Source organism: Pseudonaja textilis, chromosome 14 (assembly GCF_049901715.1).
Source record: "Pseudonaja textilis isolate UNSWEBS1 chromosome 14, rPseTex1.2, whole genome shotgun sequence".
NCBI lineage: Eukaryota > Metazoa > Chordata > Lepidosauria > Squamata > Elapidae > Pseudonaja > Pseudonaja textilis.
In genome coordinates, this window is record NC_142003.1 from 5,337,887 (window position 1) to 5,365,884 (window position 27,998).

The 27,998-nt window shown below is 43.8% G+C and overlaps 2 protein-coding genes across 6 annotated transcripts; one reads left to right on the plus strand and one right to left on the minus strand.

The window, feature by feature from the left end:
• The first annotated feature begins 244 nt into the window (after positions 1 to 244).
• AIMP2 (aminoacyl tRNA synthetase complex interacting multifunctional protein 2) lies at positions 245 to 13,891 on the plus strand. Of its 5 annotated transcripts, none has more exons than XM_087912710.1 (6): positions 245 to 451; positions 1,967 to 2,173; positions 3,418 to 3,649; positions 8,862 to 8,989; positions 10,501 to 10,553; positions 11,810 to 13,891. In XM_087912710.1, the coding sequence occupies exons 1-6, from the start codon at positions 263 to 265 to the stop codon at positions 12,828 to 12,830; spliced, it is 1,830 nt and encodes a 609-aa protein (XP_087768836.1). In that variant the 5' UTR covers positions 245 to 262; the 3' UTR covers positions 12,831 to 13,891. The 5 variants fall into 5 exon arrangements, with proteins under 5 accessions (XP_087768836.1, XP_087768838.1, XP_026579937.1 ...); XM_087912712.1 differs by having other exon boundaries at positions 245 to 307; XM_026724152.2 differs by lacking the exons at positions 8,862 to 8,989; positions 10,501 to 10,553; positions 11,810 to 13,891 and adding an exon at positions 4,377 to 4,898 and having other exon boundaries at positions 3,415 to 3,649.
• Positions 5,867 to 27,998, minus strand: EIF2AK1 (eukaryotic translation initiation factor 2 alpha kinase 1). The gene is made up of 15 exons (XM_087912713.1): positions 27,725 to 27,998; positions 24,054 to 24,212; positions 22,931 to 23,067; positions 21,078 to 21,109; positions 20,522 to 20,621; positions 19,153 to 19,233; positions 18,019 to 18,119; positions 16,510 to 16,566; positions 15,208 to 15,499; positions 14,977 to 15,085; positions 14,710 to 14,816; positions 7,878 to 7,998; positions 7,699 to 7,778; positions 6,617 to 6,850; positions 5,867 to 6,074 (listed from the first exon to the last, which is right to left on the minus strand). The coding sequence occupies exons 1-15, from the start codon at positions 27,834 to 27,836 to the stop codon at positions 5,943 to 5,945; spliced, it is 1,854 nt and encodes a 617-aa protein (XP_087768839.1). The 5' UTR covers positions 27,837 to 27,998; the 3' UTR covers positions 5,867 to 5,942.

The following is a 27,998-nucleotide window of genomic DNA, read 5'->3' on the forward strand; positions in this document are numbered from 1 at the left end:
GGCATAGCTTCGCTTTTTAACCCGAAGTCTAAGGTCAAGAGCTGCTTCACCCGCCTTCTACACCCCCACCATCCCTTTGGAGCTTGCATCAGCTGGCAGCAAAAAGACCGCACGCGGCCGACGGGGGAGCCCCGCCTCTTTCGGCCAATAGTCTTGGCGGCCGTGGCAAGCCGCCAATGGGAGGCGGGACGGGCGGGGCGTCAGGCAAGGGCTCCTCCAATGGGAGGCGAGTGGGTGCGCCGGCGCGTCAGCGAGCCGTGGCATGAGGAGAAGCGGCGGTGAGGCGGCCGCGATGCCGATGTACAAGGTGAGGCCCTTTCAGGACGGCTCCGGCCCGGCGGTTCTGGCCGAGCACCTCCCCACCTGCATGTACCGCGTGCGCTGCGCCCACCGCCCGGCCGAGGTCAACGGGGACTCCGGCCTTGCCTCCTCGCCGCCGCCGCCTCAGCAGGTAGGAGCCGCTCGGCCCTGCGGCGCCTCACTTGGACCTGGGGATGGGGGTGGTTGACGGGCAGGCCGCGCTCCCTGGTCCCCCAAGACCGCCCTGGAAAGGTTTCCGCCTTCGGACTAACGTTCCCATCCTCCCCGGCCCCCGTTTTCTGCCCCGCCCCAAGCCACTCCCCCCTTGGATTACACTCCCCATCCTCCCCGATCCCCCTCCCCCGTTTTCTTCCATGACCCTATTCGGACTACAGTCCCCATTCTCTTCACTCCCCGGTTTTCTCCCTGCCTCAAACCATTCTTCCTTCAAACTACAATCCCCATCCTCCCCAGCCTCTGGTTTCTGCCCCGTCCCAAGCCACTCCCTATTCGGACTACCATCCCCATCCCGTGCTTTTCGCCCTTCCCCAAGCCACTCTTTCAGACTACAATCCCCATCCTCCCCAGCCCCCGTTTTCCATCTCGCTCCAAGCCACTCCCTTTTCAGACTACAATCCCCATCCTCCCCACCCCCGTGCTTTTCGCCCTGCTCCAAGCCGCCACTCTTTCAGACTACAATCCCCATCCTTCCCATCCCGGCCACTTCTTTCGAGTTTGCTTTAAAAAAAATCCTTCTGACGCTCCTGAAGGTGCCTGGCTCCGAATCCCATCAGCCCCAGCCCAGGATGGTGGGAGTTGTAGTTCGAACGGTTTGGAGAGGCGGCCTTCCTCAGAGACCCTTTGGGACCCCACACAGGCTGGGGTAGGAGAAGGGGGAACCCCCCCCTCCCTTGAGTGCCTGGATCTGATCACTTTCTGTGGCTGGATCTGATCCCTGGATTCTTTCACTTTCTTTTCCCTCAGGGAACCTATTTGCAATGACTGCTTTGTGTGTATTGGTGATCATATCAGATGTATTGAAATTTATTTACAGCATTAACGCAAAGTGACTCTGTGTAGCTTGCAAATAAAAATCAAATGGTACAGAGAGAATTAGAATTTGGAATAAGCTCTGATATAAACCCATTGAAGGGATCCTTCTTGCAGGCTGTTCATTACCCAAACTAGGTAACATCATCAGTACTACTGATGTTATGATGGTAATTATATTACCTAATTTGGGGAGTGAAAGTCTGCAAGAAAACTACCAAGCTCAGAGAGCACCAAGGACCCCACAGTTCTGCTTCCTCTTCCTCCTGCTCCCTTCTTCCTCCTCCCTGCAAATTTTACTTTTTCTAGCACTGATGACATTACCTAGTTTGGGTAATGAAATGTGTGCAAAAAATAAACATGCTCAGAGAGCACCAAGGACCCCTCATGTCAACCCTGAGCTACAAATATTCTCCTTTATTGAAACCCATTGACTTATCAGTGCCAACAGCCCCTCCTTGAGGGAGATGGGCAGTCTAGAAACATATAGGTTTATATATATATATATAAATAAATATATAAATATAAATTGCATATAAAAAGGGATAGCCAGAATACTTGGTTTTGTTCTGAGACAATACAAAACGAAGTGAATGCTAACTTAATTTTCATTCAGGATGAAGTTGACCCATCACTCCAAGCGCTTGAATTCCGCCAGGAAGAGATCTTGAAACGTTTGTATGAATTGAAAGCTGCTGTGGATGGGCTCTCAAAAATGATCCAGACACCAGATGCGGACTTCGATGCCACCAACATAATTCAAACAGATGACCCTGTTTCTCTAACTGTCAGCTCTGCAGAACTCGATAGTCTGCTTGGGAAGGCAAGTCGGACTCTGAACTGTTTGCATTCTGCCTACTGAATGGTTTGGCAAAAGTTGGTGTGGTTTTTTTTTGTTGCAACAAATAAGTTGCAATCTGGCCAAACGTACATTTAGTGATACCTATGGAAATTCTCAGTCATCTAGGTCGTGGTTGTCCCAAAGGTGCTTTTTCAAAAACTAACTGGATTTTATTTTTCCTTGAAGACATTTCACTTCTCATCCAAGAAGCTTCTTCCAGTTCTGACTGAAGAATGGAAGAAGTTTCTTGGATGAGAAGCAAAACATCTTCAAATAAAAACGAAGTCCAGTTGCACCTTTGGGGCGATAGTGATTCTCCAAAGTTATATTGCAAAAGTATCAGCCAAATAGCAATATACTGTAATTTTGTCCCAAGCCAACACTGATGCCAGGTTTAAATTTCAGGGCTTTTAAGGAAATAGAAGATATACTTAATTATAAGAGAGGAACTTGTTTGCTTTTAATTGTTTACAAACAGTTACGTCAGCTAGCAGGAGCAAAAAGCTATTTAAATGAAACTGTTAGCGATAAATGCCACTTTGTATATTAATAGCTAGTCAAGTAAAAATAACTAGCTCCTTCTCCTTTATTTGGGAGTGTCATTTGAGTCTCATCTCCTGTTTCTGATGGCTTGGAATATCTTAAGTTGGAACAGATTTTCTGCACAGTTCCAACCTCTGCAGAATATTGTCGCCTAATTACTCAGTTTCTATCAGTAGTAATTGCCAGTGACTAATGGGTACTGATAAAAAAATGTATGATTTGGAATATTTTGGAAAATATTGCTTAGCGTTATTTCATATTCTAACTACTGTGTGTGTTTATAGGATGTGTTCAAATGTTGTGGTCATAATGTACAATTAATTTCTATGACTAAATCCAGATCCAGTTCACCATCTGTTTAGGACAGAAATCCATGTTTTTTCTTGTAATGTTCTTAGAGGCCTAGCATTTTTAAGCTCTCAACTGACATATATAATATCTGGTTCATCTTTTGTCACCTATGAGAGCTACTCATGTCACTTATCCCATTTCTACTCCACAGCTAGTTTAAGCAGTGTGGAAAATGAATAGGCAGTGTAGAACTGCAGTGCAGTTAATTTATGGCAAGATAACAGTACTAAACAAAAAACCCTGCAGGATGTTAAAACTATATGTGGAAAAGCTTTTAGGATAAAGTGAAAATCTCCTAACCACTCAATGAAATCAAGTTTGTTTTAAAGCAGGATTATGGTGCTCTGAAGGACATCGTGATCAATGCAAACCCCACTTTCCCTCCACTCTCATTATTAATACTCCACAGCATGCTGTGTGAGAAGTACAAGATACTTTCAACGGTTCACACACACTCATCTGTGAAAAACGTGCCAGAAAAGCTGCTCAAATGCTTTGGTGAGCAGGCAAAGAAACAGTCGCGTCACGAGTACCAGTTGGGCGTTACTTTAATTTGGAAAGATGGTAAGTCCATGTGCACTTACGAATAGATGCTTACAGAGTTAAGCCTTCATCTTTATTTCATTTCTTAATGAGAGAATGGGTCTTGATTGGATGGGCCCCGGTTGGAACTGTGTGGCTGTATATTTTAAATAAATCTGATGTAAGATGGAAATGGGGGGGAGGTACTTGAAGGTAGATTTGTTGCTTGCTTGGGGGTATTTGTTCCTTGCCGGGCAATATATTCTAAGACTGGCAGCCAGGAAAATGTCTCCTCTAACTATGTGAGGTATCGTAAAACATGAGAGAAGGAATGGTGAATACAGGAAGTCCTTGACTTACAACCATTTGTTTAGTGACGCCTCGATGTTACAAGGGCTCTGAAAACAGTGGCTTATGGCCGTTTCACACTTATAACCATTGCAGCACCCCCCCCATGGTCACATGATCAAAATTTGGACACTGGCTGTAGTCTCTTGGGGTCATGTGATCACCTTTTAGGACCTTCTGAGAAGTCAATGGGGAAGCCAGATTCATTTAACAAACTGTGTTACTAATTTAAGAACTGCAGCGACTCACTCAACAACTGTGGCAAGGAAAGCCACAAAAGGGGGAAAAGTCACTGTCCTGCTGTCTTGCTCAGCCACAGAAACGCTGAGCTCCATTGTGGCCGTAAGTCAAGGACTACCTGCATCCACCAGCTCTCCAAGCGTCCTCGGTGTCTAATCCTCCCTTGGGATTATCCTTCCAGTGCCAAAACCCCAGATGAAGTTCAGCATTCAAACCATGTGCCCCATTGAAGGCGAAGGGAACATTGCTCGGTTCTTATTCTCCTTGCTCGGCGCAAAGCACAACACAGTCGCAGCCACGTTGATAGACAGCTGGGTGGACACCGCCCTCTTCCAACTCCAAGGAGGAAGCAATAAAGAAAAGGCAGCCGTTCTGCGGGGCATGAATGCGACCCTTGGCAAGACCTCCTGGCTGGTGGGCAACGAATTGACGGTAGCCGACGTCGTGACCTGGTGCGCCCTTCAGCAGGCAGGGGGCACGGAAGCCGTCCCAGCCAACGTGCAGAAATGGCTCCGGTCTTGTGAGAACCTGGCGCCTTTCAATGCTGCTCTCAAGCTGCTGAAGTAGCTTTCTCTCCCATGGACAGGCAAGCAGATCCCACTTTTTCGACCTCTCTGGTTATGAAAGCTGGGGTGACATTTGGATAAATCAGATTTGAAAAATAACCAAAGGTGTTATGCCAATAAAGTTCATCAGAATTGTCCTTTGTAAAATGGTGCTTTTTCAGCAAGAAAACTGCCCCCCCCCAACACAAACACTTCCCGGTCACACCCACCTAGTCTTGGTAACCAGAAGGTTTTCCTTCTGAGACAGTTTTCTCCCAGTTTTCCTAATTGCTCCCATCTAAGAGTTAACAAGCCCAATCCTGATTAGCTTCTTTGGGATTAACCAAGATTGTCTGATCTGGCTACCTGCTGTAACTACAGCATTACTGTTAATGTCGGAAACACTAAAGCAGGGGTCACCAACCTTTTGGACCCCAGGGACCACCAAACTCGTAATTTTAAATCCTGCAGACCAGAGACCCTGGGAAAATCCCCCCCAAAATGTCTGCAGGAAAACTCCCTACCCCGTTTTCCTACCGATCGATCGTTCTTTATTTGGGATCACAGGATCCAGCTCTGTTCTCAGGGAGAGAGAGAGAGAGACTTTTGGCTTTGTGCAAGGAAAGCAGCAGAAGTCTTTCTTTCTCTCCCCCAAACTCTGCCGTAAATGAGTCTTTGCCAGCACAGCCTCTTGGAGCAGGAGGCCTTGCAGAGTCCCAAAGACTCATTTCTGGCGGAGTTTGGGGGAGAGAAAGAAAGACTTTTGCTGCTTTCCTTGCCTGCAGCCAAAAGCAGAAAAGAAAGAAGCAGCCTGGTGGCCAGGTGAAGCGCATGGGGCGAGTGGGGCAAGTCCCCCCACTCTACCCTTTCCCCCATCCCCTCACTACCTTGTGTTGTTTGCAATGCAAGCGACGCAAGCCTTGTGTTCCCAGGGGCCATGTGGGCGGCGCAGCCTCGTGTTCCCGCACAGCCTGGATTAATTGCTTTGGGGGTGACATTTCTCTGCGGACCACCAACATTTTCTTGCGGACCACCAGTGGTCCCCGGCCCATTGGTTGGCGACCACTGAACAAAAGGACTTCAGGAGTCTGTTTTGTACTTAGCTCAAATGAGAAATATACCCTTATAGATTTGGAATATTTTATATAAAAAAAATAAAAGACATGTTAACGGTAACACAACGACAAACACTTTTGGTTCACTTAAACAGGAGAGCCGAGTGGCTTAATTCTGTCTCTTTCGTCCCTCTCTTGTAAGAGTAGCTTAATTTTTTCTTTCAGCAGTTTGATTTCTTCTTCTTGCTCCAACACTTTCTGCTGAAGAACACAAATGACCTAAACAAAGCAGAGCAGACAATTATTGCCGCAGTCCCATATAGAGTAATGCCAGCACGGGAAGTGAACCGCCAGATAGGAAGGGATCACTTTTCTACATGGCTGGTCACTTCCTTTTTTTAAAATTAAGAATAGCCATCTTAATTTTATTTAAATTATATTCCTTTCTTTTTTTTTTCTTTATTGTGGTCGTTAACCAACACAGGAGAAATGATATTCAAAATTAGGGGCTATTTATCTAACTCACTGCCATAAATTATGACAATTATGGGCTCATTATCATAAATTATAATCATAAATTATAATTAGGGGCTAATTGGTCTTACAATCAAATTATGTTCAGGCTTTAACAGAATAGTAAGAGTTGGAAGGGACCTTGGAGGTCTTCTAGTCCAACCCCTTGGTGAGGCAGGAAACCCTAGACCATTTCAGAGAAATGGTTGTCCAATCTTTTCTTAAAAACCTCCAATTTTTATGATAAGTATGTGATAAGTATATGATAATTTGGATCATCAGGAGGACCGGATCTCGCCAAGGCTCACATTTGCTGAGTTATGGAAGAGTTCACTTTCCAGCAGCTGAAGGGCTGTCGGTCTCCGCGAGGATGCGTGGCTGGTCAGCAGCTTCACGTATCTGGCCTGTATCGGCCACTTCGCACAAAAAGTGAGCGGGAGGCTTCCCCGTCTTAAGCCCATCAGAACTTCCGTCCTCTCCATTTCTGTCCCAAACGGCTGGAAGAGTTCAAACAGGATGACGCCCAAACTGTACATATCCGACTAGAGAGAGAAGAAATATTCCGTGTCAGAACACACTTTTTTTTTTTCTCATATTTTAATACATCTTTTTGTTATTCCTGCCTATCAGAATTAATAAAGGGATGTGCATTGTACAGGAACAGCTATGGAGTGATTCTTGCAAGGGAGGAAAATTTTTCACCAAAGGCAGAAACTTTTCCAGGGTTGACATTCTGGGCCAGCCTGGCAATTTCAAGGCTGTGCGGTGTTGCTTTCTAGGTGTCAAGCCCAAATAACTGGGATCAGCCTTGTTCCCAGGGCTCCCTCTAAGCTTGCTTGGGTGTGTATTTATTTCTTCTGTATTTATTTCTTTCCACCAGACTTCTAAGGTGCTATAATATCATTGCTGTCATTTTGTAAGGCGCTGCAGAGAGCTCTTCGCTTTTTAAAGAGCGGTGGCGCTTGATATTTTCAAAGTTTATGGCTAAATGGTTTGGGAAGGAATAACGGTCGCTGCTTGCAATCATTCTGTTGTTTCTCACGGCTGCTTTGTTGGGAGCATCTGTAGTTCAATCATTTTTCACACTGAGGGTTTTATGCCCTTTTAATCAGTAGTTAGAATGCAGTATGGCAGGCTGACTGCCCACTGCCGGGAGTTCGATCCTGACTGTCTCACGGTTGACTCAGCCTTCCATCTTTCCGAGATTGGGTAAAATGAGGACCCAGATTGTTTTGAGTGCTGAAAAGCACTATGGAGCAGTTTATAAGCGTAACTGCTATTCTTAATATGTCTTTTGACATCTGAAAGATGGAATTTAACCGCCGAGGTCCTGTTTGTCTAAAAAAAAAAAAAAAGGGCCCAGTTAGATTGGAAGTTGGGGTGGCTGTACCTTGAAATCATAATGGGATCCTTGGAGTTGTTCAGGTGAAGCGTACAGACAAGTGCCCACTCCGGAGGTATGGATGAGCGCTAACCCAAAATAGAGGGAGAATGTTAGCATTTTTTAAAAAAAAAAAAATCAGGCATTGCAAATCAACAACCAAAGCACTATTAGAGTGGAATAATTACCATAATTATTCTCTGCGCTTAGCAGTTGGATTGTATCTTCCTCTATAATGTCTCTACAGGCTAACCCAAAGTCCCCTATTTTCACATGATGGTTAGGTCCTTGGAGAAAGATATTCCGGGGCTGTGAAAACAAAACCAGTGCACTGATGATGTTACCCAGCTGGGTAATGAAACGTCTGCAAGAAAGCAATGAAGCTCAGAAAGCACCAGAGACTCCTTGGGTTCTGTTCCTCCTCCTCCTCTCCTCCAACCCCTCCCCCCACTTTCCCTCCTAGCCCTGATGACATGACATGGTCAGGTAGTGAAACGTCTGCAAAAGCAAACAAGCTCAGAATGCACCAAGGACCCCTCCTTTCAACCCCAAGCTACAAACATCCTCCTTTATTGGTACAAAACAAATGCATTTGAGAAATTTCAAATTGCATTTCAATTAACACTCGGTGTGAAAAGATTTAAATCAACCGAAAGTGTCGAAATACAGCCGATGAGATTCTGGTGGTGAGCAGTGAATCGGCTTTGAGACGTCTTCTCTGGTGGCGACAGGTGCAAACACCCAGAGACCCATAGGGGTGAGGTTTCAGTCGACTACTTTATTGCTCTCTGCCTATTACACAGGACTCTCCCCAGTTTCACATGAGATAACTAACTAGATAAGGCTTTCAGGGAATTCGGACCTAGCTCTTGGGTGTTTACGTAGGGAATCCAGCCTAATTCCTCACTTGACCCCCCCCTGCTCCGAAGGTTGCTCTCCAACAAGGGGAGAGGTAAGCCTGCGCTGAACAGGACATCTTTTTAGAGACCGCGCATCTTCTCCGTTGGCCTGAAGCCTTTAGATCTGTGAGATCATCTAACCGGTTCCAGAACCAAGCGTCATCGTCACAAAGGAACAATGGCTCAAGTGTGAGGCTCCCAAATGCCTTTTCTCCATGCTCAAAACTACCCAATTTTTTTTCCTCCCTCCCCTCAACATGGGTAACTTGATAGGACGTCCCCACAGATGGGAAAACGAATCGACGGACAAAATATTAATTGACGCGATTATGACCAACGACACCTCCATGCTTCAAGATTTACTGCCCTCCCATTCAGTTTACCAAACGGTCATCTGCCAGGTAAACTATCTACCTTGCTCAATCTAAAAGACTTAACAAATAGAATTAAAAACATAATGCAGGTAGTCCTCGGTTTACGACGACAATGGAGCCCCAAATTCCTGTTGCTAAGCAAAACATGGGTTTAAGTGCGCTTTCTCCCATTTTTTTAACCTTTTTTTTAACCCGCCCCCCGAGAACACTGCAACCGTCATAAATAGGAGTCAGTTGCCAAGTGTCCGAATTTTGATCACGTGACCAGGGTGCAACCGTTGTAAAATGGTCCAATGAACCATTGTAAGTCAGGGACTACCTGTACGTAAAATTTTATATAGCATGTCCAAAGCCAGTACTTCTGAAAAGAGGTTTAATTCAGAATCACAGATTTCATTCCAAAGGGTCTTTAAATGTGACTTTTTTTTTTTTTTTGATCTAAACATTTTGACAAGCAGTAGAATGATTTGTACAATCTGATGCACATCTAATTAAAAGTAATTTCCACTGATCAACTCTTGGAAAGTTAAATGGGACTTAAATCTAATTCACAACGTTATGTGATAAGGCTGTTATCTTATACACTTGCCCAGAGTCACTGAGAGTGAGACGGTGAGACAGGCGGCTCTATAAATTTGACTATGGTGATAAAATAAAACCTTACAAATACATTTGGATTAAGCCCTCGCTGAAAAAGTGAAGTGTTCTTTGGTCAATCCTTCTGATAGTTATTATAATGTAGATTATAGAATATTTTAGCGGGCTTTCCATATTTTAAAAACTACCAGCAAAAGGTGTTACAATTGAAATTTTCTGCAATCACTTTCTGGACACCTGAAAAGTTAGCCAATGTTCAGATCAGATCAGATTCAAAGAATAAGCTACTTCTTTAAGACAGCAGAGCATGATGGCATAAATAGCCTTCAGATGGTCTTGATTAAACCACGTCAAATCTGATAGACTAGCTCGTTACCCGTGCTTCGCTACGAAACTGTGGTCAGACTTTGTTTTTGGAGAGGAAGTAAGGGGGAAAAAATTCTGCCTCTGCCTACCAGCATCCATTAGTATTCATCTGGCTAGCGTCCTGTCAGTGTGTGAGAGAGTTGAGGGCTGTTTGGAAACTGAAACAGTACTTACTGTATGAGTAAGCAGACAGCAAGGAGCCTGGGCGTGGCTTATCTCAACTGTTCTGTACTAAAGCTGCTTGGTGCTCTGAAACAAACTCCTCTGCTTGTGTTTTGCATTTGGAACAGATTTCTTTTCAGGTGGAGAGGGGGAAATAGAACTCCTTAGCATCAGAGCATGTTAATAATAATAATATAGGAAATACTAATGCTCTGATGGTCATTTCGAAAGATCCTTTCTTAGTGAGTACCTAGAAGCCAAGAGGAGCATAAAATTCAATTTTATCGGCTTTACAGTTCTGGAGATTTTGTGATGATGCGTGAGGGGTATTTCACCTATACACATAGATTGCTCTGCTAGCTTATATGTTGCCAATTACGACTTTTATATCTTTTTCTCCCCAACCGTCAAAGGAAAAAGGGAGGTTTGTGCAAGACAATACACAAAGTGGAGATCCTGAAAGGAGGTAATATTTTAACAAATATTATAATACGGGATTTGGGAAATGCTTAACAGCAAGAACTGTACGATGCAAAGAATTAGGACCACCCTTTAAATTCCAGCCAATCTGATTTATGGCTCATTGAGGCAGTCCTCCATTTAAACAACCACAATGGAGCCCAAAATTTCTGTCGCTAAGTGAAACGTGTATTAAGTCAAATTTGTCCCATTTTACGACCATCTTGCTGCAGTTGTGCAGTGAATCGCTGCAAGTGGTTAAGTTGGTCACACAGCTTCCTCACTAACTTTGCTTGCCAGAAGGTCGCAAAAGGGGACCCCCCCAGGACACTGCAACCGTCATAAATATGAATCAGTTGCCAAGCATTCCAATTCTGATCACGTGACCATGGGGATGCTGTAATGGTCGTATTTTTCAGCGTCGTCATTGTGAATGGTGATTTAATAGGCTGTTGTAAGTTGAGGACTACCTGCACACAAGAATCTAGTTGACTAACGGTCAGCACTAGGTTGGCGCTAGAAGAAGAGTCAATAGAATTCAAGAGGGATTGGGCTTAGACCGTTTGTGGGAATGTAATGATTCTAGGCTGGTTCCTCTCTTGATTCCTCCACCCCTGGACTCTCTACTTGTCCTTTTCCTGCAAATACCCATTAACACTGCCAAATCAAGCTGTTTAGCAGTGAAGGACCAAAGAATGAGGTTGTCAACTCATAAAATATTCCTGTGCCTGTTTTAAAAGTTGCCATAAAAAAAGGAGGGGGGGGGAGAGGAAGGATATCTGGAAGAGCAGTGCAGCAGTTTTAAATCAAAAGTATATTCCAACTCTTATCTTTAAAAGATTGTAAGTAAAATACCAGAGCTTTTGCCCGCAAATATATTTAATTGGAGAATGTGATTGATGACACCCAGCCCACAAATGTGCTCAGTTGGAGAATGTGATTTATGAGACACTCGGGGGAGGTGGGAAACAGGATCACGGGGGACTGTAAATGACGTATGCCAGAGTTGGCTTTGTACAGGGCGGGGCCAGTATGTTGCCTCAATTAAACCCTTTGAAGTTTTTTGAAGTTGGGCTCGAGAATCATGATTTAATTAGGGCGATTGCTGGAACCCTGACAGAAGTCATATTTGTTGGCTTGCCTGGAGTTGATGTCATCCTGGATATCTAGACAACATTGTGTAGTTTACTCCCGCTGTATTAGATATTCTATTAGAGAGGAAAAGAACTTGCAAATATTTATTTTTTATCTCTGCCTGTTTAGCCCCCCAAAAGCAGAATGTTCCACGGAGAACCGCCACAGAGCAGAAGAAAGGAATGATGGGAAACATCTCCCCATCAAATCCAAGAAGGGCGTCAAGGCCACGCATGCTGACGTGGTTGGCCACCACGATCACCACCCCCTCCATCTGGCAGTAGCCATTGGGTGTCACCACCTAATCCCCGACCTGCTGAAGCGGGGGGCCCGAATCGACGATAGGACGAAATCCGGACAAACAGCTCTTCACCTGGCCTCCAGAACCCTCAACCAAGCAGCCATTCAGACGTTGCTCCACTGTGGAGCCCAGGTGAACTCCACCACTCCAACAACCCAAGAGACCCCGCTCCATCTGGCTGTCCACACCTCATCCAGCAAGGCCGGCATTGTCCTAGGAGCCGACGGGACGTGCGTGGAGCTGCTGCTGCTGAATGGTGCCGACGTAGGCCTGAAAGACTGGAAAGGCCAGGCAGCGCTCCACCACGCTTGCCGAAACGGCCGGGAGGACCTCATTCACCTCCTTCTGAGTTATGGAGCAGATGCCAATGCCGTAACATCGCAAGCGGAGTCCTGCCTTTTCCTCTTCCTGGAAAAAGCAAGCAACCTCAAGAAGGCCAACATTCTCTGGAAGCTGCTGAGCCTATCCTACCCAGTGAAGCTCACTAACGCTGAGGGCCGCCTACCCCAACTGTTGGATGACCCCCACTGGGAGCCACTGAAGGACATACTCCTCCAGGTGTCTTCCCAAGTGTGGTCCTTACAGGACATCTGCAAATTCAACATCCGGAAGGTCTACGGGGGAGACTCGAGGTACTGGCTCAAGGAGGCGATGCCCGTCGAGCTATGGGACTCGATCTACACGAGCCAACCGTTCTCGTACGCCTCGAACGTCGTCGAAAGGATTTTTGATGCCGGACGCCGCCAACCCGAAGTAAGCGAAAGGCCCTCGGATGCCAGTCCCCTCCTCCTTTTTCTCCTTAGCATGATCCCTGCGCTGTGGCAGGACCCACTTTTCCTGGGATGCTGAGCTGTGGTGTGTGTGTGTGTGAAAAATCAAATAAAACCAAAAGTGTTTTCAAAACTTTGTGTTCTGAGTCAATCCTCGCAGACATTGCTTTCAGTGGGGCGCACTCCGTCCGTTGGAATATTTAGAGAAGAAAAACAGAGAGGGATTTCTGCCTTGGAGAGGTGCAACAGACGACTGGAAGGTTGACTCAACCTTCCGTCCTTCCGAGGTGGGTAAAATGAGGACCAAGATTGTTGAGGGCCATAGGCTGACTCTGTAAACTGCTTAGAGAGGGCTGGAAAGATCTGTGAAGCGGTATATAAGTCTTAAGTGCTATTGCTCTTCTTTTCTTTTCCTTCCCTTTTCTTCTTCCTTCCTTCCATCCATCCATCCATGATGTGCAGTGGTTAGAATGCAGTATCGCAGGGTGACTCTGCCTACTGCCAGGAGTTCGATCCTGATAGGCTCAAGGCTGACTCAGCCTTCCATCCTTCCCAGGTGGGTAAAATGAGGACCCAGATTGTTGAGGGCCATAGGCTGACTCTGTAAACTGCTTAGAGAGGGCTGGAAAGCTCTGTGAAGTGGTATATAAGTCTAAGTGCAATTGCTAAGTGCTATTTAGCAGAGCCTTTTTAAAAACCCTGCTGGAAACAACGCGATTCATAGCTGAATGGGACAGAAATTGTGGAGGTGGGAAGGAGCTGGCCTGCACAGTAAATACAGGTTGTCCTCAACTTACAACCACAATTGAGCCCAAAATATCTGTTGCTATGCAAGACATTTGTTAGGTGAATTTCATCCCGTTTTACGACCTTTTTTGCCATAGTTAAGTGAATCACTGCAGTTAAGTGGATCAGGCTTCCCCCTTGACTGTGCTTGTCAGAGAGGTCGTAAAAGGGGATCCCATGACCCTGGGTCACTGTAACCGTCATAAACATGAGTCAGCTGCCAAGGGTCTGAATTTTTAATCGCTGACCTTGGGAATGCTGCAACGGTGGTAAGTGTGAAGAACGGTCATAACTCAACTTTTTTCAGTGCTGTTGTAATGTTGAACGGTCACAAAATAAACTGCCTGCAAATGTATATTTAAAAAGGTGTTCATTGGTTTGAAACAACAGAGATTTGGATAAGTAGAAACTTCTACCACTTGCTTTTCTTGTATAATTTTCTCACATATCTATGTATAAACGCGAAATGCCATTCACGCATCATCACAAAATCTCCAGAACCGTAAAGCCTACAAACTTGAAATTTGGCACGTCTGTTCCTCTTGGCTTCTAGGTGCTCACTAAGAAAGGATTTTTCAAAATGACCATCAGAGCTTTAGTATCTCGTATATTATTATTATTGTTGTTGTTGTTATTAATATACTCTAAGGAGTTCTACTCCCCCTCCCCACCTGGAAAATCTCTTCCAAATGCAAAACACAAGCAGAGGAGAGGAATTTCAGTTTCAGTTTTAGTTTCCCAGCAGCACCAAGCAGCTTTAGCCCAGAACAGTTGAGCTAAGCCACGCCCAGGCTCCTTGCTGCCTCCTTCTTGCTCACACACCAAATACCATTTCAGTTTCCAAACAGCCCTCAACTCTCTCACACACTGACAGGACGCTAGCCAGATGAATACCGATGGATGCTGGTAAGCAGAGGCAGATTCCCCGCCCCTTATTTTCCTCCCCAAAAACTAAGCCCCACCACATAGTTTTGTAGCAAAGCATTGATATCAAGCTAGTTATGAATATAATGCCGATATAGAACGGTTTCTTGATTCTGAATATTTAAATATATCCAAGTTCTTAATGCATTATTTGAGTGCAGGATTTTTTCATACATTTCCTCTGGGCCCTAAGTAAGCCGCAACTTTATGAAATACCTAGTATAGCTTTGAAGGAGTATTTTACTTACTTTAATGTCCCGGTGCATGACTCCGTTAGTGTGGATATAGTACACTCCTTCTAGCAGCTCCTGGAAAATCTTTAAGGTCCAATGTTTCTCGATATGATGATAAGGATCTTTAAAAACATTTAAAAAAACAGGACAGTTGTGCACACACAGCCTTTAGAACAGCTTTTTCATGCATCTGTTTAAAATGTGTTTATTTGTTTTTTAAAACAAAATGAGAAGCAAGCAAGTACCTTTTCCCAGGATAGTTGCTTAGACTTTGAGACTTACTAGAGGCATCCCTGGCTGTCAGACATACGTCATTCCTGGTGCTAATCCAGTCGCACAAGGAGGTTTCGCACAGTTGCATTTGTATGTGAAGCATGAGGTGATATTCGGTCTAAGAAGAGGAATAAAATTTCAGAAGGGAAGCCAGATTTCGCATTTACAAAGGTGCTTAAAACTATCCCGCAGAAGCACCAGAGCATGATTATCACCCATTTGAGACGAATTTGTATTTACCGTACAAGACTGGGGTGAAGGTATCTCCACTTTTGAGTCTTCATCACTGTAAGAATCATTCGCATTGGCGTGGCCCCCATTTTCATCGCAGCAACGTAAGAGCGAGGCCTGATTTCCGTTGTCCCTCGATTTGTTGCTTGTGTCATTGTCACTGCTGCCGCCGTATGTCCCAGGAGGAAGCGTGCAAGAATTCCCTTTGCTTCCTTTAGCATTTCTGCCGAAAGAATCCTCCGGAGTCTGATTGGCAAAGATGATGGAACTGCCTTCCATTTCTTGAATGCAACTCTGGTCCCTGCATAATAATAATAGTAATAACAACAACAAGAACAACAGTTGTCGATAAGAAAGACAAAAAAATCTGGATAGTGGATGTGGCAGTGCCTGGAGATAGCAGAACAGAAAAGAAAGAACTGGAGAAGATAACAAAATACAAAGACCTACAAACAGAAATAGAACGACTGTGGCAAAGTCAAGCAAGGGTAGTATCAATAGTAATGGGCGCCTTGGGTGCAGTCCCAAAAGTGGAGCACCACCTGAACACCATCATTGGCATTGACACATTTGCCATCAGTCAATTGCAGAAGGCAGCTTGCCTTGGAACAGCTTCCATCCTGCGGCGATATCTGTAACCCCATCAAACATCCAGATTTGCCTATCCCAGGTAAAGGACTCGATAGGTAGGCAAAAATGCCAAACCCAGTCTGAACATCTGGCTGACTCTGTGATGAATAATAATAATAATAAAATAAAAATAAATGAAACATGTGACAGCGATACCCATTGTCATCGGGGCACTTGGCACCACGTCCAAGAATTTCTCACAGTACATCAAGAAATTGCAGCTTCCTGCAATGACACCAGGACATCATATATTTGAAGAAAATACTCGGGTTGATACTTAGAATGCTGGCAGCAACCCGTATCAACCATCAGTTCCAGTTAATAATTGTGATACATTTTTAAATGTTCAGTTGACTTGAGTTTCATATTAAATGAATAAAGTATATAACAATAATAGTACATTTTAAGAAGATACTTGGTTGATATCCAGGATGCTGGCAGTAATCCGTATCCATTAGCACCAGTCACTGGTATTTGTGATACATTTTTTAATGTTCAGTTGACTGAGTTTCATGTTTAATGAATAAAAGAGATAATAATATCAAAAATCAAGTCAGGGAAGGCAACTGTACACCCTTCATGGACTAACCCTACCCCCCAAATAATTTTATTTATAAAAAAGAATTCGTTCAAAAAAAAAGAGGCAGATTTTTTTTGTGTGTGGAATCTTAGAATACGTACTCAGAATTTCCTGGCTCCGAAGATATTTTGAGAGATGGAAGATCTAAGACTAAGCCACCTGTAGTGGAGAAACAGGGCACTTCATCAATTTTGTAACGGCGGGTTTGTACGAGACGGAGTAGGTGAAAATCAAATTGGATTTTACTGTTGTTAATGTTAATGCAATTTATTTGTTGGGGCCGTCATGGGTCATGTGGACAGGTCAGCTAAACCAGTGTCATGCCCCTGTCAGAATCTGATTCTGAGGGGGAGGCCGAGCAGCTGACAGGGAGTGGGAGTGTGGCTCCTTTGGCTGTGGAGGAAACTGGGGAAGGGCAAAGGCTGGCTGGGCAGAGCAGGGGAGAGGTAGAGAAAGGGAGAGGGAATTCGGAGGAAGACCCAGGCCCTCCCCCTCTTCATCTTAGGGCACGCAGGGAGCTATGGAGAAGGGAGCAACATGAGTTGCGTGGCTTACGGGGAAGGAAAGGGCCCTGATTCCCTTCATTAGCTGCAGCTGGGAACACAGTGTTTAAAAAGGGGAGTTGCGCACAGCCAACTGTTGAGAGCAAATCGTGAATTATCTGTTATTGTCGAGGCTTATCTGTGTTCCTGGCATCTTCCCAACTGTGTGTGTTTTGCTGGCCTTTCAAGTCTGCAATTCCTTCTCCTGCCCTGTCAAGTTAATTACTGCAGCATGGTTTGTGTGGATTTTTATTTACAGTTTGTATGTACTTTGTTTTTGGGCTGAATTTCCTCCACTTAAAGACTGTACTTGGGGAGAATTTTTTCTCCAGCCAAAGATAACCTGGACATTGGGAGCAAAATTGGAGGTACTAAATGGACTCTTCTTACTTATGTGACTGTGTTGCCTTTGTGCCATGCCCTGGGTCACCACAACCAGGTTTAAAACGTTTAAGTATGTATCCAAACTGTTATTAATACCGTGACACTTTCATGTTATTCAGCTTTATAAAGATAGTGATGAAAGGCCAGAACCTGCAGCCGTCAATGGAGCTTGGAATTTAATTCCAGTCTCCTAGTCTCTGTGAGTCTTTCTGACAGGGGCCTTGCACTCAAGTTAGAAGCACCGAGGCACTTCCAGGTTGAAAGGATATTAGTGACGTATTTATTAAAGAGTGTAAACCTTATCAGGTGCCTGCCAAGGGAGCAAAACTTTAAAAAGCATTTTTATGAATTGTAGACAAAAACCCACCATACGGACCTCGTGTCTTTCGTGCTCTTGGTTTTAATCCTTTAACGGCTGTACATTTTAATTTTAGTGGTTTTAACACCTGTGTGTTCATGATATTGTAAGCTGCCCACTCGAGACAGTGAGAGAGAGGGCTTATAAAGGTAATCAATCAATAAATAAAGTTGAGAAGGTGGGATGAAACTCACAAATTATAAACTGCTGCAAACTGTCCACAGTCAGGCAGATGAGACCAGGGTGGGGGTGGGGGTATAGATATTGGAGGATGGATGGATGGACGGATGGACAGACAAACAAACCAACCAACAAACAAATGCTCCCCTTTTGGACATGCTGGTTGAACATGTTCCATCCAAGCCGTGTGGTAACCAACAATGTTAGGATGCTGCAACTGAGCCAAGACTTTCACTTCCCGTAGGACCTACAGAAAAATCAGAAAGGACTTGATCACATTTGGTATGGCCAGACAAACCGCTCTTTCCCAAGATGCCCATGGAGTTTCCGGAAACGGAACTAAGGGCGCCTTTCGCTTTTGCCCTGTCTTGTCAGGTGCCAGAAATCAAGGAATCAAGGGCATTTATGTGAAGGCAGGTTTGTTGCATGCTAACATTCTTCTACAAGAATCTGAACTATTAACGGTCAAAGCAAAATGATAAAAGAGTCAACAAGGTTCCAGGTGGGCCAGACTTAGATCTCTTGTGGGCGTGATTCAAAACTGATGACGCGCTGGACCTCTTCCTCGGGCTCTGCCTGGTCATCTCTTATGTCACCAAAAGATGCCCCAAAGGTGCTTTTTCAAAAGGCCACCAGACTTCCTGGTTTTTCTTTGAAGACGTTTCGCTCCTCATCCCAAGAAGCTTCTTCTGCTTCTGGGATGAGAAGCGAAACGTCTTCGAAGAAAAACAAAGGAAGTCCGGTTGCCTTTTCCAAAAACACCTTTGGGGCATTCATGACCTGGATGAATTTCCATAGTCACCATAAGAGGGAATGTCCACTATACGGGCATTGCAAGCCCAAGGGCACCCCTTGAAAAACTCTGCACCCCCAAGCAAATGGTTTGAATTGGGTGATGGGGAAGACTCCTGAAAAGCTGGGCAACTTCTCCTCCTACCCCACCCCTCTTCAACATTATATAGGGAGTACAAGCAAGAAATAGTGGGCGGGATTAATCGGCAGGAAGTGCCAAAGTCAAAAGTGGGTGGGGCTCCCAACTTCCTGTTCTCTCTCTCTCTCTCTCTCTCTCTCTCTCTGTCTCTCTCTCTCTCTCCATTCTTGCTGGAAATGCAGGACTTTGGGGGTTAGCAGATTTTTTGAAGCAAGGCAATAAAATAGACAAGTTTCTGCTTGCGATTCACAGGTTTCTTTCAACATTAAATATGGACTAACCCCGAGCCGGGAACTGTGATGCCTGTCTTTGCACCACACCCTTCAGACAACATAAAACAAGCCCATACCTTCATGCAGTCTCGTTTGGTGGCTTTCTTAATCAGGATTTTTTTAATCGCGTAGAATTGACCGTCAAGTTTATTTTTGACCTGAAAGGAGATCAATAAGGCAGAAGGATGTAAAGAAAATGTAGAACAAAATAAAATTTATATGATAAAATTCAGAACGAAGGGCAAGCATCCTTTTTGCAAAAAAAAAAAAAAAGAGAGAATTAAAAAAAAATCAATACAAAACCCTGGGATTTCACAACATACAGTAAGAGGAGGACTGAAATGAAATGAAATAAAATAACATCTGCTGGATTCAGAATATGGTTTTTGGGTGGCAAATAGGGAAAAAGGCCACATGGGTATCGTGACATTGTCAGGATTCCGGCAGTCACCCCCATTTTAATCATGAGTCTTGAGCCAAACTTCCAAAACTTCAAAAGGATTTATTGGGAGTTGACATGCCGGCACTGCCTGTGTGCAGCTGACTCTGAGACACATCATTCATTGTCACCCTTGACCCCAGTGGTGGTATTCAACTAGTTGCCACCGGTTCGGTGGGCATGGCTTGGTGGCCGCGCTTTGCACGCGTGCATACACTTTGCGTGCACGCGCGCGCCAAACACGCACTTTGCGCAGGCGCAGAGGCGATCTAACTTGCCTCCTGCAAGCCTGCACGATGCTGGTTGCTGCAGCAGCTGCCACGCAACGCTATTCTGCACCACACAAAGCAGCTGTGCTTTGAATTCTGGCCATAAAAGTGAGTATGGGAGCCTGGGCAGGCGGGTGGGCCAAACACAGAGCAGCGAAGAGAACCGGTTCGGTCTCCACTGCTCATTGCCGCTACCGGCTCTCCAGAACCAGGCAGAACCGGTCAAATACCACCACTGCTTGACCCTGGTTTTCCCCCCCACCCACCTTAGGTGTATCATAATTCATATTCTCCAACGAGGCACATCCATAGCCAAGAATCATCAATCATATTCTACAGTTAGAATTTTGCGCGGCAGACACTTCAGTCATCTAGTTACTATCTTTGACAAACTATTTATGGAATGCACTTTCGATTTCCAAGCTGCCGCAACTGCTCTTTCAAACCCCTTTCCCCCCTCCCTTTCTGTTGGCAACTCTAAAAAGACCATAGAAATATTTTATGAGTTGACAGACATCATTGCCCAAACAGTACAAATTATGTAATTCAGCAACTCCAACCATCTGTTGTCTTAAGAGCATACTCTTAGGTCATATTCTATAACTTTGCTCAGAATAAAGTCTTAAGATATATCAAAAGAAGGCCTGCCACAATTTCTACCCAACACCACCAATGAGCCTTATTCTCCATTCGATTCTAAGCAATGCTAATGTGGTTGATACAGTCAGTTATACATACCTTATATACTGTTCCATACCCTCCTTTCCCAAGCTTCGAAATCTCATCAAATTCGTTAACGTAACGGGATGTCTGTGCTTCAAAAAGGATTTCGTTCTCCCTGGTTTTTAAAAGAGTGTATCAATATGGAGAAGTTATAAAAATAATTTAAGAGGGAGAAACATTCCACTGTAGCACTTTCTTTCACAGATAAAGGAGCGAAGTATGGAAATAGAAATGAGACATCGATGTAGAAAAATATCCAGATTGGTGACAGCCTACCAAGGATCAAACTACTGATTTATGTCCTGAGTTAGGTGCACTTCAGCTTTTTACAATTCAGACATGGAATAATTCTCATTCAATTCTCAAATTCTCATTCAGAACAGAAACCAACCGTCTCTTCTTTAGACTTTTTATGTTACATAATTTACGGTTCCAACGTGACGTTAATCTGAATTTTATTTCTGCAATGCAGGGACTCCAGAAGCCGATGCTTAAAGCAATTGTAAAGTCAACATGTTAAATAAAATAGGTAGCTGGTTTAAACATTACTCCTGGAGCTTTGAATACGTACTTGTTTCTGTAGGAATCACCATGACCAACTTCCTATGTAACAGAGAAATGAAAAAAAATGTTGCGATCAGTAACAAATGCACAATCGAAAAACAAAGATAAAATAAAATAAACATTTATTTTCACATTTTATGTGAAAATAAAACGAAAAGCCAAGATAGCAAAAATCAGCGGTCTTTAAGCACAAATGTCTATCCGAGACAGAAGCAGTTTTGAGCTTCTTTTCCAATGTTATTCTTACTCTCCAGTTTCCTAGCTAAGAAAACTGAACAATGAATTTTTTAAAAAAATCAAAATACATTTTCCAGACACTTAAGAAATCAGATCCATGATTTGAAGGTCTTGTTTGCAAAGCAAAGGTTTGTATTAATTGTGCTTTAATAGGAAGTTTGGGCATTTCTTGAAAAGGGAATAATGTTTAGGATGCTGAGCATAAGAAAAAGGGTGGTTTGGTATAGTAGTTAAAGCACCAGCCTAGAAATCAGAGACCATGAGTTCAAGTCCTGCTTTAGGCATGAAAGCTGTCTGGATGATTTTGGGCCCATTACCAGGACAGGGTGAGTTCTAGTCCCATCCTAGGCATGAAAGCCAGGTGGGTGACCTTGGGCCAGTCACTCTCTCTCAGCCCAATCCACCTCACAGTTGTGGGGAAATCAGGAAGAGGAAGCTGTGCTGGATATGTTTGCCACTTTTGAGTTATTTGTAAAAATAATAAAGACGGGGATATAAATAAATAACGTTGGCGCTGCTCCAAACCATGGTTGCCTTTTTAGATCTGAAAGCTGCATCTCTAATTCAGGGTTTCTTAACCTTGGCAATCTTGACCTTGGCAATTTGATTTCCTTGGCTGGCTGCTGGGGAATTCTGGGAGTTGAAGTCCCCGCATCTTCAAGCTGCCAAGGTTGAGAGACAAGGTTGAGGTTTATATTCCACCATGCAGTTATAACATGGCCTATTGTTTGGCATGATATCCAAACAAACTGGAATACGTTAATGCTGGTTTTTAATGCCTTTGGGCCAGCAGAATAAGATGCCTCAGTGCTTCAGGTTTCTTAGCAAGGGGCTCTCTGCCCTAATGACTGGCTGGGTAGGTGTGGCTGGGTGGTCATGTGGCTAGGTGGTCATGTGATCGGGTGGTCATGTGATTGGGTGGGTGCAGCTAGGTGGTTGTGTGACTGGATGTGTGCGTGTGCGTCCAAATCGATGTTGCTTCTTTGTTCTAATTACATACACACATACACACACACCAAAAAGTTGTTTATTATTTCGTGCACTCAATACTTAAATAAGAGACTGGGTGAAACCAGGCTTAATAGCAGTGACTGTGAGAGAGATCTTGGAGTCTTAGTGGAGTTTCTGATGAGTTATGTGGTTCTTATTATTTGGAAATTAAACCTCTTGGGCACTAGTGGCTCTGTTATCTGGTTTTCTCAGTGGCTCTCCCTCAAAAGTGGATTGTTTATCTAGCTTGCAACACTTTTACCAGGTGTGAAATGCTCTTGGCGGAACGCCCAGAAGTTCAATTAAGCCTATGAAGCACTTTCCCTTGCTGCTTGTCTTTTTAAGGTTATCGGGGGCTCTCTGAGCCCCGCAGAATCTTAATTAGGAGCTCTCCTCAGCCCCCAGCAACCCACCCCTGCCTCGGTGGTTAAAAAACAGAACAAAAATACTTCACCACAGCCATAGCAATGAACTGGCCAAGCATCCCGATTTTGCACAAGGATTAAAAGGAGATGACCTGTAACTCCAAATATTGTTCTAGCATGCTTTTAATGGGCTTACCAGGAAACAGTGAGAGAGAGAGAGAGAGAGAGAGAGAGAGAGAGAGAGAGAGAGAGAGAGAGAGAGAATTACCTCATTGCGTATTTGCTTCTCCGCTGCTTTCATTAGTTCAGTAATGGCTCGATTATGCTGCAGTCGCAAACTGCTGAATTCTTCACAGATGGCAAAATCGGAAAGCAAGCCCATCTCAGTAAATGTTTTACAGAGTACTGTATTTGGGGGAAGGAGGAAAGAAGCCCATTTGAAAATAAACCGAAGACTCTTCAGTGCTTGCCTTCATTATGTTTTTATGACCTCCCATCTACAGTCCTTCAATTGCTTTCATTTCATTTAAATTATGTTTATAAGTCCCTGGGGTTGGATTTAAGAATAATAAAATGTTAAGGTATTAATACAACTATCGGTTATAATAAAACTAGCCTTGTCCAGCTCTCCAAATGTAAAATCCAGTAAAATACAGCAGCTGCAAACCATGGGGAGATAAATAAAAAAAGCAACGAAACAGGAGAAACGGGTGTTAAGCTTTCCTGTAAGTCTATAATGGTGAGGCCACTTGTATATAAACAGAGAGCAAACCCCATTCCCTTCTAGCATTGATGATGTTACCTAGATAGGTAATGAAATGTTTCCAAGAAAACAAGCTTAGAGAACACCAGGGACCACATGGTCTTCTTTCACCTCCTTGCTCCCCCTCCTCCCCTTCTTCATTCTGCAAACCCAACTCCCTCCTAGCATTGATGATGTTACCTAGTTGGGTCATGAAATGTCTGCAAGAAAACAACCAAGGTCAAGAGCCCCAGGGGACTCCACAGTTCAATCCTGAGCTACCATATTATCTTCTATTGAGGAAGGAAGGAAGGAAGGAAGGAAGGAAGGAAGGAAGGAAGGAAGGAAGGAAGGAAGGAAGGAAGGAAGGATCAAAATCAGCCCCACCCACCGGATGTCCTGATGACATCACTGGCCACACCCTCAATAGTGCTGTGGGCCAGACAAATGGCAAAGCATGTCCATAGAGCTCATAAAATATTTAAGTTCACACAAAATGCATCTTGAACGTGTTAATTTTTTACCTATTGAACGCGTCGGTTGGATTTAACAAAACCGAGCTCAAAGGAACACTGTTCTGTGGTGCTACTCTCTGGGAAGCTATCAACCCCAAACTATTCCATAAGGCCAACGCAAACCCTTCACTAACGTTGAAACAATCGTCTCGAACACGTCCGATCTTGAGCGTAGACGTGGCAAAGATGCTCCAGCAGAGAAACCAGCAGGAGCTGATTGGCAAAGGAGGACTTGATGTTCATTAATTTCTGGGAACCATTTGCACCCCGAAATTCGGCAGGCCAGTCAGAATCTGAAAAAAAAAAAGAACAAAAATGAAACTTGTTTTACATCTTCAGGGCCCTGAAAATAAGATTTAAAGGTGTTTCAAAGACATTGGTGTATTTGAAGTACAACGTGTAAATCGGGGGTGTCCGACCTCGGCATCTTTTAAGACTTGTGGACTTCAACTCCCAGAATTCCCCAGTTGGAATTCTGGGAGTTGAAGTCCACAGGTCTTAAAATTCCCCAGGTTTGACACCTCCTGTGTAAAGAACCCAGATGCACTGAAAGGCAATTTTGCTTTCTTTCCCCTTCTTTCTATATTTTTTTTTTCTGGAACAGATGGAAACGGGTGCAGAGTGAAGCAATCATCCATTATTTATCTCTGCTTCCTATTTATGCCCTGGAATATCCATGCTGCAATGCTGTTTTATAGCCCTGTGAAGCTGTAAGATCTGTGCTCGTAAAGAGATATGCTTGCTTTTCATGACAAATGGGATGTAATAAACATGCCATCCACTTCTAAGGCTTTATAAGGGCCTGTATATAAGAAGCAATCATCCCCAGAATTATTATACCAACTATTTATTAGTCACATATATAGTTATATGGACAAAGCGCTGTTACTCATTTCTAAAAAGCTTTACGATTCTTTCCGCCTACTTGCTTTATATTTATGGCATGAGCTACGGTAGTTATTAAGATTTTTAAGAACAAAAACCCGAGAGAAAAATATAAATTAACACGTAGGATAATTTTGCCGGATTTATCTCTGTGCAAACAACTAAACTGATTCCATCTCAGAGAGTTAACACCATAGCTGGAAATGCAGATGCATTTATGAAGATTCACCAATGTATACGCTGTAGGGTTGTGAAAAAAAAAATACCGACGCACCTAGGCTGAAGTATTTGGGCATGAGTGATTGCTCTTCAAACTGTGGAATTCCAACTCCTATTAATTCACATCCGGCTAATTAGCCTTATGCTTATCTTAGGATAAATCAATTCTAAATGGGAAGTAGCTCAATGCTGATTTTCTTCATCCCTTTCACATCAATTGATGTGCTAAAAAGTTTGTGTGATTTATACCTGACTGTAGAATTTATTTTGGAGGCCACTAACACTTGTGCAGCATGTGTGCAGCAGACTAATCGAACATATTTCAGAATTGCTGTGGTTTGCCCCTGAAGCCAAAAAGAGGACGCCTGATGCAACGATATTGCAAACGGAGTCACAAGACCCATTCTGAGAAATGATGAAATGGCTCCTTCCCTTACCTGCCTCAAGATAAAGACATGAGATCAATAAGGTAAAATTTCAGCCGTTCCATACCCTTCAGCATTTGGAGTGTAATATTTCAAACACTGTTGCACAAAGGCAACATTTTCAAACGCAGGCAAGCAAGGAAAACTTAAAAGTGGCAACAGAATTACATAAGGAAGTAGCTATTTAACTGAAAATATACAATTCTAAAATGCCTCTTCCTTGTTTAACAGGAAAAATTTTTTCCCCCAGGCAGAACCAAAGGAAAATTAGGTTACATCTCATCCTGAATTTTAAATCTTTGCCCAGAAACCCAGAACCAAGAAAAATGCAAGATTTCTTATTTTCCTTGTGGGAGGTTTATTTTTTTTACAAAAAATACAGCTTCAAAATGCATCATTTTTCCAATGCAGAGTTGTCAACCTGCACAGTCCAAAAATATATTCTCTGAAGTTCATTTTATAGAGGAAATACAAAAAAGTCACAATCAAGCCTGGAATTATGATCATAAGTTACTTCAGTCCTTAAATGAGTCATCATGTGACTGGACCTGATTTTACGATCTTTTGCAACTGTCGTTAAGCAAACACTGCAGTCGTTAAACAAATCAATTTTACTCAATGGGTGTTTTTTTTGTTTTTGTTTTGCAACTGTAAAAAGATGCCAGAAACCAGCAAAAAAAAAAAATTGAAAATCATGGCGTAAGTCGAGAACTACCTGTAGATGTAACAAATAAAACATTAAGCTATCTTTTAAACTAGCACTTTAGTTTTTCTAGATGCAGGTTCTCCTTTCCACCCCTTTCTGCTCAATCATGTCCAATTTGCAAAAATTGCCTGGACAGGTTCTGGCAAATATTTTACAGCAAAAAAGCATTCAGGCAGAAATTGAACAATCGAGGGAGAATTTTTTTTTTTAACTTTGTTTCTTGAGTGGATCAGGTCACTCAGGTGAACTCTATTGCAAAAGTATTCCCTGCTGAGGGGGACGCTGCTATAAGTTTGTTTTGGAAAATGTGGAGGTGGGTGGAGGAAACGAAATCCAAGCCTGGAATCAACCAGTTTTTCTTATTAGCGGCTGCAAGTAGTAATTTGTTCTTCATTATGCCTCATTTGCCTTCATCTTCCTCTCCATCCACTGTAACCTCCTCGTATCAAATTATAAAAGGCTGCCCTGCAGGGACTTTTGTGTACCGCAAATCACTGAACAAAACACAGGAGAGGAAGATGACACTGTATACCTAGGTCATTAAAAAGCCAACTTTTGATACAAGCCCCCATTACAATCTCCAGTTGTGCATGAAATGATCTACTGCACGGGTACACATACCTCTTCTCTCTCTAAAATAATCATCCTATTCACACCCCATTTACAATCCCCAGTTGCATACATAATAATCCAGGGATGTGTGTGTATGTATATATGTAGTGTGTGTGTGTGTACACACACACATACAATACATACACCTACAATACATACACCTACAATACATACATACATACATATATAAAGAGACCCTATATTATTCTCTCTCCATGAGTGTACACATAAACACAAACATACACATTGTCTCTCATACATATACTGCACTGTACACACACACATATATTGAGATATATAATATATATACACATACATACATATACCATACATGTATATGAATACATGAATACATACATGTACCCCCTCTAAAATAAACATCTTTTTATATGCATTCCCACACTAAACAGTTCCTAGTTGCATATAAAATAATCTAGGGAAGATTAGGTAGGTAGGTAGGTAGATAACAAGGGAGAGATTAGGTAAGTAGGTAAGTAGATAGATAGGTAGGTACATTTAGGTAGGTAGGTAGATTCCAAAGAGAGATTAAATAGGTAGGTAAGTAGGTAGGTAGAAAAGAGAGAGATGATTTATAGATTATAGAGAGAGAGAGATTACGTAGGTGGTAGGTTAGTAGATATAGATAGAAATAGATATAGGCAGATGATAGTTAAAAAGACAGAGGTAAATAGATACTGTGCATCTCTGTGTGTATAAATAAGGCAACCTATTATTCTGTATACATACACCCACAGCTACACATCACACCCACAGCCACACACAGTGCACACCAGCCCAGATGCACCCCACCTCTTCCCACTACCACCCCGATCAACCTTTTTCCCTACCCCCCACCTTACACCCCCCCCCGATGCACCGATACACGTGTACACACCTCCCCACATAACATCCCCACCCACCACCGCAGCCTTTCCAGCCGCCCTCCCGGCCCGCGCACCATCGAAGGGAGGCTCAGCTCCGGCCTTCTCCTCGGGGAAGCCAAGGGCGGCGAGGGCCAGGCGCGGCCTCTCAGCCCCGCCGACGGTGAAGGTGGCCTTCCTTCGCCACATGGCCGCGCTTGCTCTGGAAGGCCGCCGCCGCCGCCGCTGCTCCGCCTGCCTCGCCTGCCCGCCTGCCCTCGTCCCGCCCGGCTGGCTGGCTCGGCGACGCCCCCTGCCCGTCCCGCCAATACAGGGACCATAATCCCCGGCCGGAGGGCTACGGGGTGAATC

What these genes read in the sequence shown, in the direction of transcription:
- AIMP2 (XM_087912710.1), top strand. Translation starts at nt 263, where the DNA reads ATGAGGAGAAGCGGCGGTGAGGCGGCCGCGATGCCGATGTACAAGGTG. An exon ending in TACTTTAATTTGGAAAGATG is followed by an intron (nt 3,650 to 8,861) that starts GTAAGTCCATGT and finishes GTAACTTGATAG; the next exon opens with GACGTCCCCACAGATGGGAA. An exon ending in ACCAAACGGTCATCTGCCAG is followed by an intron (nt 8,990 to 10,500) that starts GTAAACTATCTA and finishes CAACCGTCAAAG; the next exon opens with GAAAAAGGGAGGTTTGTGCA.
- EIF2AK1 (XM_087912713.1), bottom strand. Translation starts at nt 27,836, where the DNA reads ATGTGGCGAAGGAAGGCCACCTTCACCGTCGGCGGGGCTGAGAGGCCG. An exon ending in TTCGAGACGATTGTTTCAAC is followed by an intron (nt 23,068 to 24,053) that starts GTTAGTGAAGGG and finishes CCCCAAATACAG; the next exon opens with TACTCTGTAAAACATTTACT. An exon ending in CAACCAGCATGTCCAAAAGG is followed by an intron (nt 16,567 to 18,018) that starts GGAGCATTTGTT and finishes CTCCACTACAGG; the next exon opens with TGGCTTAGTCTTAGATCTTC.